This window comes from Rhincodon typus, chromosome 10 (genome assembly GCF_021869965.1).
Source record: "Rhincodon typus isolate 14 chromosome 10, sRhiTyp1.1, whole genome shotgun sequence".
In the NCBI taxonomy this organism is placed as follows: Eukaryota; Metazoa; Chordata; class Chondrichthyes; order Orectolobiformes; family Rhincodontidae; genus Rhincodon; species Rhincodon typus.
Window position 1 is genome coordinate 16,914,401 of NC_063341.1, and position 20,714 is coordinate 16,935,114.

General features: G+C 41.7%; 1 protein-coding gene across 1 annotated transcript in view; it reads right to left on the reverse strand.

Moving 5' to 3' along the window:
* Positions 1–20,714, reverse strand: part of LOC109929875 (potassium channel subfamily T member 2-like) — a 636,785-nt gene that overhangs the window by 74,441 nt on the left and 541,630 nt on the right. The window contains exon 24 of the mRNA XM_048602052.1: positions 9,993–10,299. Coding sequence (XP_048458009.1) covers positions 9,993–10,299 — 307 coding nt within the window. The remainder of the gene's footprint in view (positions 1–9,992; positions 10,300–20,714) is intronic.

Below are 20,714 nucleotides of genomic sequence, written 5' to 3' on the forward strand. Positions count from 1 at the left end.
TTTTTTTGTTAATGTTCTGGGGACCCGAGTTTGAATTCCACTATGGTAGATGGTGGAATTTGACTTCAATAATTTTTTTAAAAAGTCTGGAATTAAAAATTTACTGATCATCATGAAATTATTGCCGATTTTTTAAAAACCCATGTGGTTCACCAATGTCCCTCATGGAAGGAAACTGCCACCCTCACCTGGTCTGGCCTACATGTGACTCCAGACCCACAGCAATGTGAGTGACTCTCAATTGCCCTCTGACATGGCCCAGCAAGCCACTCAGTTGTACCAATCGCTACAAATTCTCAAAGGAAAATGAAACTGAGCGGATCACCTGGCAATGACCGAGGCACCAGAAAAGACAACAGCAGAAACAGCCCTGTTGACCCTGTGAAGTCCTCCTCACTAACATCTGGGGGTTAGTGCCAAAATTGGGAGAGCTGCCTCACAGACTAGTCAAGCAACAGCCTGACACAGTGATACTCTCAGAATCATACCTTACAAACAATGTCCCAGACACCACCATCACCATCCCTGGATATGTCCTGTCTCACAGGCAGGACAGACCCAGCAATGGGGGCGGCACAGTGGTATACAGTCGGGAGGGAGTTACTCTGGGAGTCCTCAACATTAACTCCGGACCCCATGAAGTCTCACGGCTTCAGGTTAAACATGGGCAAGGAGACCTCCTGCTGATTAGCACACACCGTCCTCCCTCAGCTGATGAATCAGTATTCATCAATGTTTAACAACACTTCAAGGAAGCAGTGAGGATGGCTAAGACATAAAATGTACTCTGGGGTGGGGAGGGGTGGTGGATTTCAATGTTCACCACCAAGAGTGGCTCGGCAGCAGTACTACTGATCGAGCTGCTCGGGTCCTAAAGGCCATAGCTGCTAGACTGGGTCTGCGACAGGTGGGGAGGGAACCAACAAGAGGGAAAAACATACTTGACCTCATCTTTACCAATCTGCCAGCTGCAGTTGCATCTGTCCATACAGTATTGGTAAGAGCGACCATCGCACAGTCCTTGTGGAGACGAAGTCCCGCCTTCACATTGAGAATAACTTCCATCGTGTTGTGTGGCACTATCACGTGCTAAATGAGACAGCCTTTGCACAAATCCAGCAATTCAAGACTGAACATCCATGAGACACTGTGGACCATCAACAGCAGCAGAATTGTACTCCAGCACAATCTGTAACCTCTTGTCCAGATTACCCCCACTCAACCATTACCATCAAGCCAGGGGATCAACCGTGGTTCTGTGGAGAGTGCAGGAGGGCATGCCAGGAGCAGCACCAGGCATACCTGAAAATGAGTATCAACCTGGTGAAGCCAGCAAACAGGACTACTTGCACACCAAACAGCGAAAGCAGCAAGTGATAGACAGTGCTAAGCAATCCCACAACCAACGGATCAGAGCTAAGCTCTGCAGTCCTCCCACATCCAGTAGTGAATGGTGGTGGACAATTAAACAGCTCACTGGAGGAGGAGGCACCACAAGTATCCCCATCGTCAATGATGGAAGAGCCCAGCACATCACTGCAAAAGATAAGGCAGCAATCTTCAGCCAGAAGTACCAAGTGGATGATCCATCTCGGCCTCCTCCAGTGGTCCCCAGCATTACAGATACCAGTCTTCAGCCAATTCGATTCACTCCACGTGATATCAAGAAACGGTTGGAGACACTGGATACTGCAAAGGGGCTATGGGCCCTGACAACATTCGGCAATAGTACTGAAGACTTGTGCTCCAGAACTTGCCGCTCCCCTAGCCAAGCTGTTCCAGTATAGTTACAACACTGGTATCTACCCGGCAATGTGGATAATTGCCCAAGTATGTCCTGTACACAAAAAGCAGGACAAATCCAACCTGGCCAATTACTGCGCCATCAGTCTCCTCTCGATCATCAGTAAAGTGATAGAAGGTGTCATTGACAGTGCTATCAAGCAACACCTGCTCAGAAATAACTTGCTCAGTGACGCCCAGTTTGGGTTCTGCCAGGACCACTCGGCTCCTGGTCTCATTACAGCCTTGGTTCAAACAGGGCCAAAAGAGCTGAATTCCAGAGGTGAGGTTAGAGTCACAGCCCATGACATCAAGGCTGCATTCAACCGAGTGTGGCATCAAGGAACCCTGGCAAAACTGGAATCAACGGGTATCGGGGGGCAAACTCTCCGGTGGTTGGAGTAATACCTGACACATAGGAAGATAGTCGTGGTTGTGGGAGGTCAGTTATGTCAGCTCCAGGACATCTCTGCAGGAGTTCCTCAAGGTAGTGTCCTCAACCCAACCATCTTCAACTGCTTCATCAATGACCTTCCCTCCATCATAAGGTCAGAAGTGGGGATGTTCGCCGATGATTGCACAATATTCAGCACCATTCATGACATCTCAGATAATGAAGCAGTCTGTGCGCAAATGCAACAAGATCTGGTCAATATCCAGGCTTGGGCTGACAAGTGGCAAGTGACATTCGCGCCACACAAGTGCCAGGCTATGACCATCACCAATAAGAGACAATCTAACCACCACCCCTTGACATTCAATGGTGTTACCATCACTGAATCCCTCACTATCAACATCCTGGGGGTTACCATTGACCAGAAACTCAACTGGACTCACCACATTAACAGAGTGGCTACAAGAGCAGGCCAGAAGCTAGGAATACTGCAGCGGGTAGCTCACCTCCTGACTCCTCAAAGCCTGTCCACCATCTACAAGAAACAAGTCAGGAGTGTGATGGAATACTCCCCACTTGTCTGGATGAGACCAGCCTCAACAACACTGAAGAAGCTTGACACCATCCAGAACAAAGCAGCCCACTTGATTGGGACTACATCCACAAGCATTCACTCCGTTCACCACCGATGCTCAGTAGCAGCAGTGTGTACTATCTACAAGATGCACTGCCGAACTTCACCAAACATCCTCAGACGGCACTTTCCAAACCCGCAACCACTTCCATCTGGAAGGACAAGGGCATCAGACGTATGGTAACACCACCACTTCCAAGTTCCCCTCCAAGCCACTCACCATCCTGACTTGGAAATATATCGCTGTTCCTTCACTGTTGCTGGGTCAAAGTCCTGGAATTCCCTCCCTAATGGCATTGTGGGTCAACCCACAGCAGGAGGACTGCAGCGGTTCAAGAAGTCAGCTCACCACCACCTTCTCAAGGGCAACTAGGGATGAGCAATAAGTGCTGGCCCAGCCGGCGATGTCTACATCCCACAAATGAACAGAAAAAAATACTAGGAGCTGACAATTCTTAGTCACAGCAAGCCACCCCTGCAGTTTATTTCCCAAAGTGCAGACACATTGTGTATTTCTTTTTCTTTTGAAGAATAGGCAAGGACTGGCTTTACAAAGACAGTTTCAACTCTACTGGTGTATACTAGTGGGACTGAACACTCTGGTATGTACCAGTCTGGGTTTAAGCAACAGCATGCAATGATGGTCACAGTCAAAGAACTATCTCCTAGATAACCCTGTGTCGCAGGTAAAGGTTTTCTTGCAGTCCAAGTGCTACAAACCAGTTAGAAACAGGAATCAGGAAAGGAAATGTCACAAAGGAAACTGCTTGTCCAGCTGCCAATGCTGATGTAACCCAATAGAGCTGCAATGTTGTCTTATCTGCTCTCCAGGAAGAATTCAGAGATCGATTCCGATAGTTTTTCTTTACATTTAACTTTTTAAACTCATTGTTTACTTCCAATTTGTTTGCATGTGTCTCATGTATTCCTTCTCTCACGTGATCATTAATAAACTCACTTTTTATTAATTTAAGAAAACCTGACTCAATTGGCTCTTCTTAAACCATAAGTTCATTTGGGTCTGGGAGAACGTTTATCCATGAGCAAAGGGATCCTTTTTTTTAATTAACCTCATTGCAAGCAGCCACAAGGCGATGGGTGAATAAAAATAGGGAGCTGGTTCATCCCTCCTCACCGGGGAGCTTACCAATTTGGAAAATCCTGTTATCTCTGGAACTGTAACAAACTAGGCTACCTCACCCATGGTCTGGTTATAACACTGGTCTCACAGAAAACCCGAGCAGTTGGTTCCAATTGAATTAGGAACAGAGAATTTTCCTTTTTAAGGGTGGGAGAAACTGGTCTGGTGCAGAGAGATGCCTGAATGGGTGAACTTAATTTGCCAATGTAAATAAATAAACTTTAAGATGTGACGAGCTTTGGCCCCACCTTAGAAAATTACACATCTCACTATGACAGGGATTGTACAACCTACGTTATTAAAGGAATCACCACTTGCTTGAAATACGTTTGGGAACTTGATAGAATAAATACAGGAGAATTAGCAGCTGACAGAGGCTGACAAGGTAATAATTCAATTGAATGATTCCATTGTCATAAACTATGAGATCAACGTTTAGCAGTCTCTTAACATCAGGATAACTGCTCAACAGAACCCATGGTGCATGCTTTCTCTGTGGAATATCATTTATACACTCACTTTATCACTTTACCTCATTTTTGACACTAGAGGCTAAATATTGTTACCTTGTTTTTTCAAAAATGGGACGCAGCTTTATTTCCAGGTCTGCAACAGGCAAGACATAAGTGGTGTAACTCTCAGCTCATGAGAAACCCCAATGATTACCATACCTAGGGACAATAGACAGGTTGAGGAAGCAGGAGGGCAAATCAGCACATGGGGACTTAAAGTGTCACTGCAGTGAGACAATGGCTGGGGTGAATGGCACGAAATACAGTGGACCAAAATGAATGCAAGATGAGAGTGTGGTAACTGGCAAATAGCCCTCACGTCTCACACTATCTGGGACAGTGAGACACCACTGTCATGAATGTAAAATCCTCGAGCTTTGCCATTTTCCCCACTGAATATGCAGTTGTAAGTTATAACGCTCCCACCATCCATACTGCACTTGCCTCCTGTGAGTTCATAAGTTAACACACACTGTTTTATTCCCATTCACGACTGGCCAAATTCCACTGTCTTAGGACAAAGGCTGGGAACTGACTAATTAATAAATTCAATGCTCTTCCTGCCACTGCTGGACTGGATGCTGATATTCCACACTAGCCGCCTCTGGGAAAGGTGGGAGGAATCAGGAACTGATCAGACAATTGGTGGATTGTTTTCCACTGTGCCTTGGCTCTAAATCTGCCTCCAAGGAGGTGGGAAAACTCCTTACACTAAACATGATAAACTTAAAAGAGTAATAGTATGCTCTAGTTGCCATTTGTAGATCTAATCTTGTGTTCAGTTGATGTTGGATTAAACCAAATTGTTGAGTGTTGATTTTTTCCCTTGTCAACTTGGCCAGAGATTTTATTACACACCTCTGGAACAGGTAAGACTTGAACTCAGGCCTCCTGGCTCAGGGACAGGAACACTACCACTGCACCACAAGAGCCTTACTTGTGGGGTACTGACTTTCCACGTGGCACATTGTCCTTTTTCTGTCCTGCAAAAATATCACAGCAATAAGCTAACATTGGTTTCAAATGAACATCAGCGATCAATATGTTTGAAAACATACAGATAATTTATATATATATTAATAAAATATATAACTGCAAACAGAATTTGACCATTAGGCACATTCAAAGATATTCTACCATTTAGTTAGATCTTTGACTTACTTTCACTAACACAGCTTTGCTCACATCCCTTTAATACCATCATGCAACAATAGCATATTTATCTCCATGGAAAATTTAAACTGATGGAGCCTTCAGAAAGTAGCAAATTTTCATTATTCTTTCTGCTTTTCCTATTATTTCATGGAGTGGGCCATGACTTGGAAGGTTAGAATTTGTTCCCCAACCCTGCTGAATTTGTTAAATTGGGCCACATCAGAAATAAGCACATTGCTGTGGTAATGGAGCCAGACCACGTGAACAATCAGATGATAGCAGTTATTGTTACCATCACTAAGAGCACTTTGACAATCCAGATTTATTGATTTAATTTAAATTCCACTCTGCCATAGTGGGATTTGAAACCTGTCCCCAGGTCAGTGGATTGGAACGCCAGTGCTATAACTGCTACATTACCATGTCTCCTGTGTAAAGCAATGCTTTAATGACACCATTTCTAATTCGATTCAACACCCAATTGCAAACCCCCACCCATCAGCATGTTCTTTTCATCTTATTTCCTTTTGTTCATCTAGCTTCCCCTTAAACATATCTGTACTATTTACCTCAAGCACTATTTCAAGTTCCAAGTTTTGCATTCTGAGCAAATGAGTTTCTCTTGAATTCTCTGTTCGAGTTACTGGTGGGTACCTTATATTTATGCTTATACCGCACAGAAGTGGAAATGTCTTCTCTACTTTTATTCTACCTAACAACCCTAAAGACCTCCATTATATCAATCCATCAACCTTCTTTGCTCATCTATAAATGGCAACACAACACCATTATTTATGGCAAAGCTGTAGCATTGTCACTGCAGGTGTCATTTTACCCACCACTACTTTGCTCAGAATTTCCAGGTAAGAAGAAATAATATTCGGCAAGGGTCTCACTCTTGTTGGCCATTCTGGTTTTGACCAAAATTCCTCCACTCTCTAATAGTTGTTCATTGCCATCATCTGTAGATGGACATGTGGGTGGTCACTGTCAATGGAGAATGTCTGGAAATGTCGGGCAAGGTAGAGGTCTGGAGGAGCACATGGTAAGCTGGAGCCACCAGATACAATTTTTGCATTTTTGTCGAGTTCCAAAGAACAGTCTTTAGACTTGAAACATTGACTCTGTTTTTCTCTCCCCACAGATGCTCTCTGTTTTTATTTCTAAGCATTGGCAATCTGATTTCTTTCAAGGCAGCCAAAATGTAATTAATGAAGTCTTTCTGAGGAAGGGTCACTGGACCTAAAACGTTAACTCTGATTTTTTCTTCAGAGATGTTACCGGACCTACTGAGTTTTTCCAGCAACTTTGGTTTTCGTGAGGATGTGCGGTTTCCTTCCCTAAAAGACATTAGTGAACCAGATGGGGGTTTTCCTGATAATCAACAATGGATCCATGGTCAACATTAGACGCTTAATTCCAGATTTTTTTTTCCACTGAATTTAAATTGCTCTGGCGAGATTTGAACCAGAGCCCCCAGAATATTACCTGGGTCTTTGGATTAACAGTCCAGCGATGATACCATTAAGCCATTAGTGGTAATATCGTAATTCTCAGCTCAGATCAAGAACATCTATCTCCCAGTCTTTACTGGAGATGACTGAACCCTGAATATGATGTTTTCTCATCAATTTGTTAATTCTGCTTCCAAGAGGCTGAGTATCACTCTGGCAACAAACTCATGGTGACCTCAAATAAATCAAATTATCATAACCTGAACAAATATGGATGATCACTGAAAAATTCTAACTTTGCTTGAAGCAAACCTTTCAATCTTAATGTACACCATTCCCCAATTCTGCTATCATGAAAAGTTATAAGAGCTGAGTTGAATTTAAGTGAAGGAGTTCTTAGGCATTAACTAAAAATTGTCCTATGACAGTTCGATACTTCATCCTAATACTTAATTCTTCACCATTCAGTGTTAAATGACTGGTAGTCGTCTGGTCGCTCAAAATACATCCCAACCAATCTTCCTTCCTTCAGTAATGTAAATTTCTATTAGGATGTTTAAGTTCATAAAATGACTCTTTCCATTGAACAATTTTGCAGCATTTATGGTGAGAATAGTTCATTGATCATGTTGTAATGACATGTTATTCAAATAATTAATTTAAAATATCACTGAGCATATATTTGTATCATGGACTTTTTGAAAGGAACATTTTGCAAGGCAAGAGAGGCTACTGCAATATGTTGTATTTGCAAAGATCACAAGCTGCTTGGATGGAATTACTGAATCTGACATACTTTCTGAGATAGGTCACATGACCCACTTTGCAGGTACAATTGGATTTGAGCACCGGCAGTCTGAGACATAAGTTGGAGCAATAGCCTTTCCCCTCTCTACTTTCTCTGAAACCCCTCTCAGCGAACTGTGTGAGTTGAAAACCTACTGGAAGGCCCCACCACAGAAGGTGCAGGGTTCCTAAAGTAGAATTTGAAATCTACACCACCACTGTATCCAGAATCTGATCTAACTTGCGTGCCAAGTGACTTCAAGTACAGACGAACATTTGGACAATCTGTGATCTTTTATTCCCTGAATTTAACTGTTACTCAGTTGAATCATTTTAAGATACCACACTGCAGAGTATATTTTTCCCTCAAAATTTGAGGCTTTTTGTATGTGGAGTTATTTCAAGAAGGGTAATAGTAGTGTATAGTTGCACAGTTTAAATTGTTTGTTAAAAATCTTTGCATCCTTGAGTAAGTTTTAGTTGCAATAAACTAATTATTTACTTTTCACTTAAAGAGTTTGACTGTCTAATTTCTGATATTGAGCTACTTGCAGCTTGACATATATATAATTGGCAATAATAACTCCCATTTTAAATTCATACTTTACTGTAACCAGTGGTGGAGAGGGGAACGAGGACTGCAATCAGTTCACCCATCCTGGCTTAGTTATAATAATTACTTTCAGCAGATGATACAACTCAAACGCCAAATTGAATACGATTAGGACAACAACATAACTTTTCCAGAACATTAAACCAGATTTCTTATTTGTAGTAAATTGTCAAATTTCAATCAAAGTAGTGGTACTACTTTGTTTAGAATTTTCAAATTACAAGAAAATGATGGTAAGAAGGCATACCACTCTTGATTGCCATTCAAGTGATCATCTTTGGAAGTGTGTGGATGAATATCTCTAAGAAGAGGACTGAGCATACCTGGGATAATTTCCACAATTAAGTAATTTAAACCTGTAAAAAGTCAAAAGGTCATAGTACCAATGGGCTTTTCTCACTCATGTGGCTGTACCTTCAGCACAGGAAGAGAGCATCAAAGGGAAGTTTGAATAAAGGGTCACATCTGAAGTCACAGCAAAACATTTGTTTAGAATAATGTAACCTTGTACAACAAGCTAGCAAATCAAAGTGTGAAAGTCAAATCTTACTATTATGCTATACACTTTACTTGGTTTAGAAGCTAAATGAATTGCTGCAACATTGACTTTTTTTTTGCTCAAAGCTCTTAAAGATTGATTAATTTACTATTCTTACCTGTGACTTCTTTGTTTCTGGATGTACATGCTCTGCTGAATGCTATTAATAAAAGGATATTACAACCCTTTGTGATGTGTGTATGTACAGCATTACATTATCATGTGACCAGCAAAGGAAATAAGCAAAGTTTCATTCTTCAGCATGTTAACAGGTTATTATGTGCATAATGACTATCATAATAAAGTCTAAATGTTGCAGAAGAACAATACAACTTAGGGACACACATTCACAGATCATTAGCAGCATTTTAACAAGGCCATGATATGTGCAAACTATCACTGGAGTTCATTTTTGTGGAAACAGAATAGCAAATCGGAACTTATGTTCCGTTTTTACATTATTTTGGCTAGACAACTGTTAGAGTAGTTTGTATAGCACTCGTCATCTGGAAGGACTGTAGAAAGTGCAAAAAATATTTTAAAAGATGATACCAGCAATGAGAGGTTCTATCATGAGACAGAGGCAGGAGTTTTTCCTCCAGAAAAAAGAAGGTTGAGGGTAGAGATGTTTAAAGTTAGAAGATAGAGAAGCAGTTTACACTTGAGAGAGAGTCCAAAATTAGGCCATTATTTTGATAGTCACTAATGAATCCAATGAACTTCTTTGTTCAGACAAATGATTCATACATGGAATCTGTACTACATGATGTATGTGAAGTAAAAAGTATAGATAAATTTAAGGGGAAGCTGATAAGTACATGAGGGAGAAACAAATTAAGGATATGCAGATATGGTGAGATGAAGTAAAGGTGGGAAGGAGATCTGTATAAAGCATAAGCACTGGCATAGACCAGTTGAGCTGAGGCCTTTTCTGTGCAATAAATGTTTAGTAAAAACAAACTTTCGTAGCCAAAAGACCTTACCATAACCTGTCGTCGAAAGGCCTAGGTGCTTCATTCGGGTTTTTACTAATTCAGCCAGTTCTTGTCTCTCCGACCTTTTGCATAACGTCATGCGCTGACGATTAATCCTCTCTGTTATTTTATTGGAGTGTTTTGGTGCTTTTCGGCTAAGGCGCCTTGCCCACTGCATGCTTTTACGCCTCAGTAAAGGATGATCCGATTGGTCACTAGACGTCGAGTTCCGGTGGTAGTGATTGGTGCAATAACTCATGTGCTCTTTGGAATCTTTTGTATCTTCCCAGTCCTCGACGCTAATGGATACTTGAGACTGAAAGAGAATCAATACTTTAAAGATACATCTCTATCATTCCTAGACCTAACTAAGTTAAATGTGCATACACAGCAGAAATGCATGCAAGTCCTGGCAGTGTGGACCAAACCATGTGGCTACATGGGACAAACCTTGAACATTTGTCGGGGATCCTTATTATAATTCAATCGGTAGGCGGTCAGGCTTAACTAACTATTGAATAGCAGCTGCCTATTTAGATGAATGTTGGTTTTCCCAATGCAATTTAAAGCTAGTTCACATCTCTTAAAGGAGTAGGTGCACTTTGGCTGCATGCAGATGATGTAAGGGGCTCCTCGCTTTTGCAACAACACAATGGAGATTCTAGTGGAGCGATTTGGTATGAGGTCTTCCCAGCAAGAAGCAGCACATTTTCAGCTTGGCATTGCTGGGCACTGGAGGTGAAATTACCAGCAGAATCATCGAACAGGTTTGGTTCTGTAGGAATAAGTTTAGTGATCTCCTCAGGGTTGTACATGGATGATTCCTAACTCCAATTTTGGTATTCATCACCTCGCCCTTTGGCCTGATTACCAGCAGAATCCCACATTTACTCCAGATCCTTTAGCTCTTAATACCATAGTTTACAAGAGCCGCTCTCCTCGACAGTACCACCGTAAGCTCCTCACACCTTGGTTATGCTTTACACCCCAGTGCTCCGAGTACATATTGATGTGCACAGCTCTAAACATCATCTCACCAGGGAACCATTCAAACACTCCTGGTGTCAAAGGAGCGGCAGTGAGGAGGGCATCCATTCAGAAGCTCCTCTCACTTAAACACTGCTGCGTGCAACAAAACATTAGAAATACAAAGTCAAAGGCTGCACCAGACTGATTCATGTTTGCAGGTAATCATCGCTTGCTGAATGAGAGCTCTGGAGAACTCCTCTGTTTTTGTGGAGCCAGACTAACACCTATTATTGTGGGTCACGCACATGTGGGGATGGATCCTCAGTTCTGAGTAAGTGTCACTTGACACGAAGTGTTAACTCTGGTTTTTCTCCACAGATGCTGCCAGACCTGCTAAGCTTTTCCAGCAATTTCTGTTTTTGTTTATGAAGGGATGGGGGTTCGGCGCAATGTGAAGACATCACCAGACACAGGCCTAGTGACTTCATTGCCAATGATCGAATTCTAGCTGAACAATGTAGCACTGGAATAGCTTCCTACTATAAACCATGGCTGGTTCGTGATAAGGAAAGAGCAGGCCAAAATGTGAAGAACATCTTGCATCCAGAGAAATCTGGTAAATTTGAGACGTTTTGCCCCTTAGCAGCCTCTATAGAAAGGTGATGCATTGCTGTCATTTTGAAAACAAGAAATACATTTATGGCCCATTAGGATTGTAAACTTACTGGCCTTGTGGAGGTCACCAGTCACAGCCTGAAATAGCTGGTTGGAGGGAAATTAAGAGCCAGTATTACTTTGAACCTGAGTGTTTGTCCTTATTTCTGGTGCTGCAGCAGGCAATGTACATTGCGAAAATATAGTCACTCCTGTAATATTTTAGGACCTGAAAAATCAACACTGGCTCCTTGTTCATTGTCATCTTTGATCCTGAACACGTCTTCATTGTCATGTTACTACTCCTGTTGCTGCTACTTGGGCAAACTCAATGATAATCCTAGCGACATAGCCATCTTTTTAAATACTCTTACAGCCAATTAAGGCAAACAGTGCAACTGTAGCCAAAGGTCAACATTTCAACTGCTTGTACCCTGGACAATTGCCAAATTAGCCAAAATATTGCTATATTAATCGAAAATTATTTGTCAGGAAATATGAACATATGAACAAGAAACAAGAAGAGGCTGCTCAGCTCTTTGAGACCTGCTCCACCATTCAATACGATCATGGTTGATCTGATTTTATCCTCAACTCTACATTCCTGCATATCCTTGATAATCTTTCATCCTCTCAGTCATCAAAAATCTATCTACTCCACTGCCTTATGACGGAGGGAATTCTAAAGACTCACAACCTTGTGGGAGAAAAACTGTTTTCTCATCTCAGTTTTAAATGGGTGACCTCTTATTTTTCAACTCTGACCCCTCATTCTAAATGTTGGCTGCCTTTCCGAGGCAGTGACAAGTGTTGATGGAGTCAAAGGATGGAAGGTTGGCTTGCATGATGAACTAGTCTGTGTTCATAACTCTCTGTGGTTTATATGGTCTGGGCAGAGCAGTTGTCTTACCAAGCCATGATATATCCAGATAGAATGCATGCAACTGCAAAAGATGGTGACAGCCCTTATGGACATGCCGAATTTCCTTAACCTCCTGAGGAAGAAGTGGTGTTGTTGTACCTCCTTGACCACCACTTCAACGTGGGTGGTCCAGGACAGGTTGTTGGTTGACGCTCCAGAAGGTAGGCCAAAAGATAAAGGAGATCAGGTCGCCTTGTTAGAAATAAAAGCCATCATTGCAGTGGTGAGTATTCATGTAGGTATAATGGATCATGATATGGAATCAGTTTGGATGAACATTGGAAGAGTAAGGGAAAGAAATCATTGGTGGGAGTCCTCTGTAGAACCCCACAGAGATGTTCCACCGTAGGACACAATGTAATCGGGAAATAATGGAGATGTGTAACAAGGGCACTACAATTGTCATGGGCGCTTTTAATCTGCAAATTATCTGGACAAATCAGATGGGTGAGGATAACCTGGAAGATGAATGTGTTGAATGCAGAGATTATTTCTTAGAGCAATACATTGCAGAATCTATACAAGCTATTGTAGATAGAGTAATGTGTAATGAGATAGGATTAATAAGAGATCCTATTGTTAAGGATCCTCTGGGGGTAGAGATCACAACATGGTGAATTTCAAATTCAGGTTGAAATAGAGAAACTTGGATGTCAAACTAATGTCTTCAACTTAAATAAGTGTGATTTAAATTTATCTAAAGCGTGCTGGGAAAATAGACTAAGGGGGTGATCAGTAGACAAGCAGTGGCGGACATTTAAGAGGTATTTCACTAAGGCCTAGCAAAAATTTATTCAAGTCAAAAAGAAGGATTTGATGTAAAGGATGAATCACCTGTGGTGAACAAAGGTGATGAAGGAGCGTATCCAATAAAATTAAGGCATAGAAAGTGTTGAAAACAAGTGGTGGACCTGAGGATTGAATGTTTTAGGAACCAGCAACAGATGACTACGTTTACTTAAGAGGGATTCATAGGGTAGATTTTGAGGTGATGCTTCTACTAATAGGGAAATCTTGAACTAGGAGACATTGTTACAAAATAAGGAGGAATTCATTTTAATCTGAAAGGTGAAGGAATTTCTTCTCCTGGAGAAGAAATTCATGTCTGGAAATCTCTACACCAGAGAGTTGAGGATGTTAGATCGCTGAAAGTATTTAAAAAAGAATCTATCTACTTCCTGTTTAAATAGCAGGGAATTTATGGCTATGATGAGCTGGCAGAATAGAGGAGTTGACGCCCATAGCAGAACAGCCAAGATCTTGTTGAATGGCTGGCAGGGTGTTAGGGTCGAATGTTCTACTGAGGCTATTACTTCATAAGTTTATATATTGTTAATTGTCATATAAAGAGGCATTTGGAATACGTGATTTCTGAAAATTAGAAGAAATGTATCTGTGGATCTTTCAATAATAAGGTTAAATGCTGACTTTGTGTGATTGTGTAAATTGGGTGATATTTTGAGCGATCCATCTTGCATCTCTCATGATTCTGATTTCCATGGAAGTCAGTGGGGAAAGATAAATAATGGATTGCTAATTCACCACTCCCTGTTTTACACACTGCACACAGGAACATACTCACCCCAACTATTACTTTTAAAATAAACATAAACTGGTGAATCCTTTTTTTTCTTTTTTGTGGTCATCAGAACCACAATTTGCCAAGTTTCTAATTCAAGAAGGAAGATAGGCTCCTCCTTCAGCATACATTCTTTCGATAGTGTATAGAAAAACATTAATAACTCCAGAAAGAAATGTTGTTTGTGCCTTGCACATTCTAAACCAGATTTATCAGGGAGACAATTACACTGGAACTTCAGAGTGATGTCTTTCCATCTTCTGCACCGCACAGCCCTAATTATTTTTACAGTAGTTTGGATGGTTGGTAGAGCAGATTGATAACAGTAGTTGCTGAAATTCATGCTGAACTGGTTGAAAATACAATCACTAAAGCTTAATGAAATGGAACCATTCATGGATATTGTTCGTTAAAGTCCAAAACACAATCACTATTTTTCTCATGTGATTTGCCAACGAAAGACGTTCAACTACTGAGGCATTCAATCTTAATTTAGCTGTGGCCTAAAAGAAACATAACATTTCAAATGTGTTATTGGCAATAAAATAATTGTTTATTCAACAGTTTGTGTGTTGTATGATCCATCTGTCAAACTATTACTTTATTGCATGCCACTTTTAATGTATAATACAGAAACATTTGCAAAATTAAAATACCACGTAAAAGCTCATGAGACACATCTTTTTCATTCTTTATTCAGTCAACTTTATCTCTACAAAACTCTCTTTGTTGTATAGGATGATACTATCAATGTACTACTTTTACAGGACTTCAATCTGAAATTCACTCATTAAAGTCAAATCAGAAGCAAGAAAATGTGAAATGTACCATTACTGCATTTTCAATTAAAGATGAATGTAATGAGACCTAATAAAAATGGTTTTGCTATGATATTTGAACAATCCACTTCAAGTACCCACAGCAAAGTACAATTTCTACAGCTATACCAATCTGTTAAAGGGTAGAAACACTAGGATCCTTTATCAAACATAATTGGTCGATGTGAATAAAATATCTCTGAAATGGTAATATATATCAAAAATTAGAAATCAAACATCTTATTCTTGTTAGCAAGTGAACAGTGGCTTTTGTAAAGGATAAAAGCCTTTGTTCTGTTACTCATGGCAAATACAGTTGTCTCAGTGAGCACTGGGATCTCATATTTGTAATGACTTTTTTCAGCAATGACTTCACTTCTGAAGTAGTTCATCAACTATGAAACGCAATAGAATATCCTGAAGTCATGAGAAGTTCTATGTAAATGAAAGTTCTTCCTTTTCTCTTTATGTTAATACCATTTTGTTTGCAGTTTCTGAACTTCGCTCTCTATTCAGTCTGCGGTAAAACTGCCTTTGCAATGGCAACCCTTTGGTAACTTGTGAAAGGGACTGCTCTCCTTGCCCAAGTATCAAAAAAAATTATCTTTTGTGAGGCATCAAACTGCGCCCGATTTTGTTTCCATTTCATTTGCTATATATGTTACTGAATTGTGAACAGGAACAGAAACTCACAAATGTATATTTTCTTCTTCCCTCAAGCACAGGAGATAGTTTAGAATGGAAGCTAATTATTATTCCTTATTCTTGATCTATTTGAGATCAGTTAGTTCAGCACAGAAAGTTTGAATCTGTGTTCTATATGGCTAGTTTACACCACTTAAAGCATTTATCATCTAAATCGTTAGCTCATCCTCCACTATCATTAATTCTTAATATACATTCATTTAAAAATATTTGGACATGCGATGTAATGATGCCTATTTTTCAGTTCTGCTTTAAAAATAATGGACACAATCAACTGTAAAACAAAATATAATTACACATTACATTGAATCCAATCATTGTAAATCATAGTGAAATCAGGCAGACATCATTTTGTAATATGTACAGGAAATATTAAATTAAAAAGGGATCATTGCATTGTAAATGTTCCACTGACATCTAGGAAAATATCTCTTTATGGTTTTTTGGTTATTTTGTAATCTAAATATAACATTGTTGCACTTATTTCAGGAGCAGAAAACAAAAGTTACAATTAGAATTTTGACAAAGGGAAAGTCTATAGTCTACTTGCGCCAGAACACAGGACTATTGCTTTCTTTTGAAGGCAGCCACTGGCTCATTTAAATATTGGAATGAAGTTTTTGTTCTCCATTTAGAACATTTCAGAAATTGCTGAAAATCAGTGCTTGCGTTGACACATTCCAACTCTTGTCAGGTTCGACAGTGGTTTAAACAACAGTCATGAAAGAACTGCTAGAAGTCACAGAAAAACTCTCCACTTCAGTAGCGCAGCCAAAACCAGCCTGCCCTTTCCCTGCTTCCAATAATCTCTTCCGTATTCCTTGATACACCTGTGCTAGATCTACCTGTGCTCCAGCAGGACAAGATTCTGACATTGGTGGACAAAGTGCAGCAAAATGTGTTAGAGTATTTGATTGGAGCCAATAACTTGGTACATAGTAAATTTAGGATGGTTCTCAGGCAATTCTTGCAAGCCTTGGCGGTAGTAAGCAGCATGGATCATGTTTGGAATCTACCCTCAAAGATTTCCCCATTATTTATTCGCAAAATAAAACAAAAAGTGTTATCTATTTCTCAGTTTTGTACCTCAAAGGACATTTGTGAGACAGAGTCTGGCCTGGTTGCTGGGTTGATGCAAACCATTGGGAATATCATTGGAAATTCCCAAGCAATTCCAATTGTGTCTTTGTAGCAGCCTAGGCAGTGTTACATAACGATCTTCCTTTGAGGAAACATGCTTCAAACTGGGTACACCGAGACAACAGCATGCCCCAACAGTAATATTCTCAAAGCTGCACATAGTAGTCCAAATGTAGCTTTGTGATTTAAATAACAGAGATAATAAGATAATCAAAACTCTTCAATGTCTATGTGTGTGTTACAGGATGGACGTTCTTGCTTGTAATCTACTCCTGAAATAACAGGGTTCACAGCAATAAATGTCAGTTGTTCAGAGATTTATTAGGCATACAGTAATTAAACTTACACTCATGACCAAACCTTGCAAGAATTAGCTGCAGAAATCAAACATGTTACAGTCCTTGGTGTACAAACTGAGCAGACCTTTAATTGAAATCTAAACTGTCTGTTCCGACAATAACTCACTTTTCTACGTGACGAGCAATGTGTTTTGCATTATCCAGTAAAAGTCCACATAAAGTAAATTCCAGCTTAAGGTAAACGTAAGTCAATATGGCTCTGATACTGGGACTAAGGCTCACAATGCCTTGAGATCACCCTGCACCCTATCTTGTTGAGACAAATCCCACCTAAACTTTTGGCCATTCAATTATTAAAACAATTGTTGCTGCTTGATAGCAGGCATGGACACGATGGGCTGAATGGTTTCCTTAAATGCTGTTAATTTTCTGTGATCTCCTATCCATTGTACAACTAACCTTCTGCTGTTCAATGCACCACAGCCCCATTTCTTACTGGTCACCAACTGGGGATTAATTAAGTTCAGATATTCTACCTCATCCTCACATGCTCGTTGACATTGCGAGCTGTACAAGCATCTCCTGCAGTGTCCCATGCTGCCAGCTGTTGTGTAGCAACATCAGTGAGAAACACTGAAGTTCACTCACTAATGTTCTCTCCTCACTGTTTCAGAACCAGTTCATGATTGTACCCATGGGGGAAATCAGCATACCTGAGCCCGATGGAGGAGATGATACTCCACAGCTTTTCCGGGGTTACTGCATTGATGATGACCTGTTACTGCCTTAGGCTCATTCTCATATCCTACTTCAATCTCATCCTGCAATCTGGCATGATTCTCAAGCTGCAGGTAACACAAACGTGCTTCTCACGCATTTTAGCATGGAGGCAGGATCAGCATGTAGACAGTCACATGGTGTACAGGAGAACACTAATAGGCATGCTCGATGCACTGACAAATCTGCACAGAGCTTCTTGTCGCTGTCAAGGAGCATGGAGGATGATGGCACTAACTTGAGACAGGGCTCCTCACAGGTCCTGGAGCCTCCCTTTCCATATGGAAATGGTGGCAACTCCTTGAAACCACCTGCAGACTGGACTATCCTGCAGCACTGGGTGGCTGATAGCTCCGTTCTTATTGCAGAAAGGACAAAAACCACCTAAAGTCGGAGTGCTGCAGTGATAGACCAGACTTGTGGAGATCACTTGTAGACTCAGAGTGGTACCATCATGGCTGCAGATGCCAGTGTTGAAAAGAATGCAGGCTCTTACTGCAGTCTGGCAAGCATTATCCAGCAGGCTGCGAGATGCTGAGGCACTGTACTGGATGAGTGAGGATAGGGTTACATGGAATGGAATGAGGAGGTGGCAGTGACCTATGGACCTTAACTAGCTTTGTTCTCTGTGGTTAACAATATTTGTGTCTCCGCCTGTGCCTCTCCAATTGCCTCACAACCAGCCTTGAACTGCTCGAGATTGTGCCCCTCAGTGCAAGCCAGCTGCCTTCTATCACCCTTGCTGTAGACACTGTGATAGGAGCACAAAGACACCACAAGACTGCACCTCCCAGTCGCGAACCATTTCAACTCCCCCTCCCATTCCTCAGACGACATGTCCATCCTGGGCCTCCTGCAGTGCCACAACGATGCCACCCGAAGGTTGCAGGAACAGCAACTCATATTCCGCTTGGGAACCCTGCAGCCCAATGGTATCAATGTGGATTTCACAAGTTTCAAAATCTCCCCTCCCCCTACCACATCCCAAAACCAGTCCAGCTCGTCCCTGCATCCCTAACCTGTTCTTCCTCCCACCTATCCCCTCCTCCCACCTCAAGCCGCACCCCCATCTCCTACCTACTAACCTCATCCCGTCCCCTTGACCTGTCCGTCCTCCCTGGACTGACCTATCTCCTCCCTATCTCCCCACCTACACTCACCTTTACTGGCTCCATCCCCGCCTTTTCGACCTGTTTGTTTCCTCTCCACCTATCCTCTCCTCTATCCATCTTCTATCCGCCTCCCACTCTCTCCCTATTTATTTCAGAACCCCCTTCCCCTCCCCCTTTTCTGATGAAGGGTCTAGGCCCGAAACGTCAGCCTTTCTGCTCCTATGATGCTGCTTGGCCTGCTGTGTTCATCCAGCCCTGCACCGTGTTGTACCATGTTATTAGCTCTGTTTTGTACATATCTTTAGAAATGTTGTCGGATAAAGTTGGATTAACCTTTTGCTGGTGTTCTTTTAATGTAGGATGTTGGCCTGAAATAGACAATATGATGGTTCACTGCATGTTGGAAGGTGGCAATGGTGATTTGCAATGTGAGATTTCAGGGAAACTGCAGTCTGTGGAGCCACTCACAGCAGCCCATCCAGATGCAAGGGTCCAGAATGCCTGTTTCCCCTCCTGTCCTTTTTCTCATCTTCTTGACATATCCCTGGAAGGCCTGGTGACCAAGGTTGCACCCTCATGATCATGAGCTTGTGGTAACATACTCTTCTGGACAGATCCCAGAGCAGTCGGGGCAGCAAAACTGTTCACTTTCAACACTTGACCCTTTGCTCCACAATGTTTTTGTGGCAGCATTTCTTCTTCGCAGGCATGCTGTCCACCTTTGGTCAGGTAGCAGAGGAGAGTCACGAGCCAAGAGTTGAACACGGATCCCTCATCATCCAGCAGCTAGTCTCTGGTCCTTCATGTGGGCTCACAAGTGGTGGATATGGCTGACTGGTGTTGAGACTGCTTTCAGGATAGTACCCCTCACCGACTGGATTCTGTCTGTCATGGTTACACGTGTACCGGATGTTCATGGAGTGGTGGAACTTTCAGTTCTGGCACGTTGTGCCATTGTGGGGAGGGTCTGTAGAGCCACATGTATATCATCATTGGCACCCTGCACCATTGGAAATCCTCTTGGCCTGACATACCACATTCCTCATTCATCCTCGTTCTCACAAGTGAAAAGGTGGGGAAGGTCCCTTTCTCTTTGCATCTGTTCCTAACACTCTGATGCTTGATGAACTGTTATAGTTGTCAACTACTCCCGTTGGAAGAATCCACTGTGATAGTATTAAGGGCTATTGTAGTCTTCACTGGTCCTGGCAGTGCTGTCCTCACCCTGCAGTGTGGCAGCTGATCCTGTTATAGGAGGTGGCACCGTTCTTGATAAAACATTGGTCAATATTCCTTGTCCAGGTGGAGGCAGGAGGACAGATGTCCAATGACCCTAGGTGACTACAGCATCCTCCTCCTCCCCATGTTACTGTCTTGCCTCAGTCTCCAAGTGGAGCTGCAGCCCAATGAGACAACAATGATACCGAGCATCGCTGAAATCATGTTTTCTTCGAACAGACCTTCCAACTGCACAAAACTCCCTGTCAGTGTCCAGGAGCACTCTCTTGTGGATCCAGAAACTTCTGTTAAATTCTCCAAGTAACATTGAACACAGCCCTCCCCATCAAAATCTGTAAAAGTCAATAGCACTGGAAGGTTGAATAGTAATCCTTCCAAACAGCACAAATAGGGGCCTCTTAGGGTAAAGAGATGGTACTAAAGAGTACTATGAAATTCAAACATTAGTTGCTGTTCAAATTAGTGTTAAAAATTGTTCAACGTCACAAAGTGTATGTACAGCATGTCTAGGCTTATG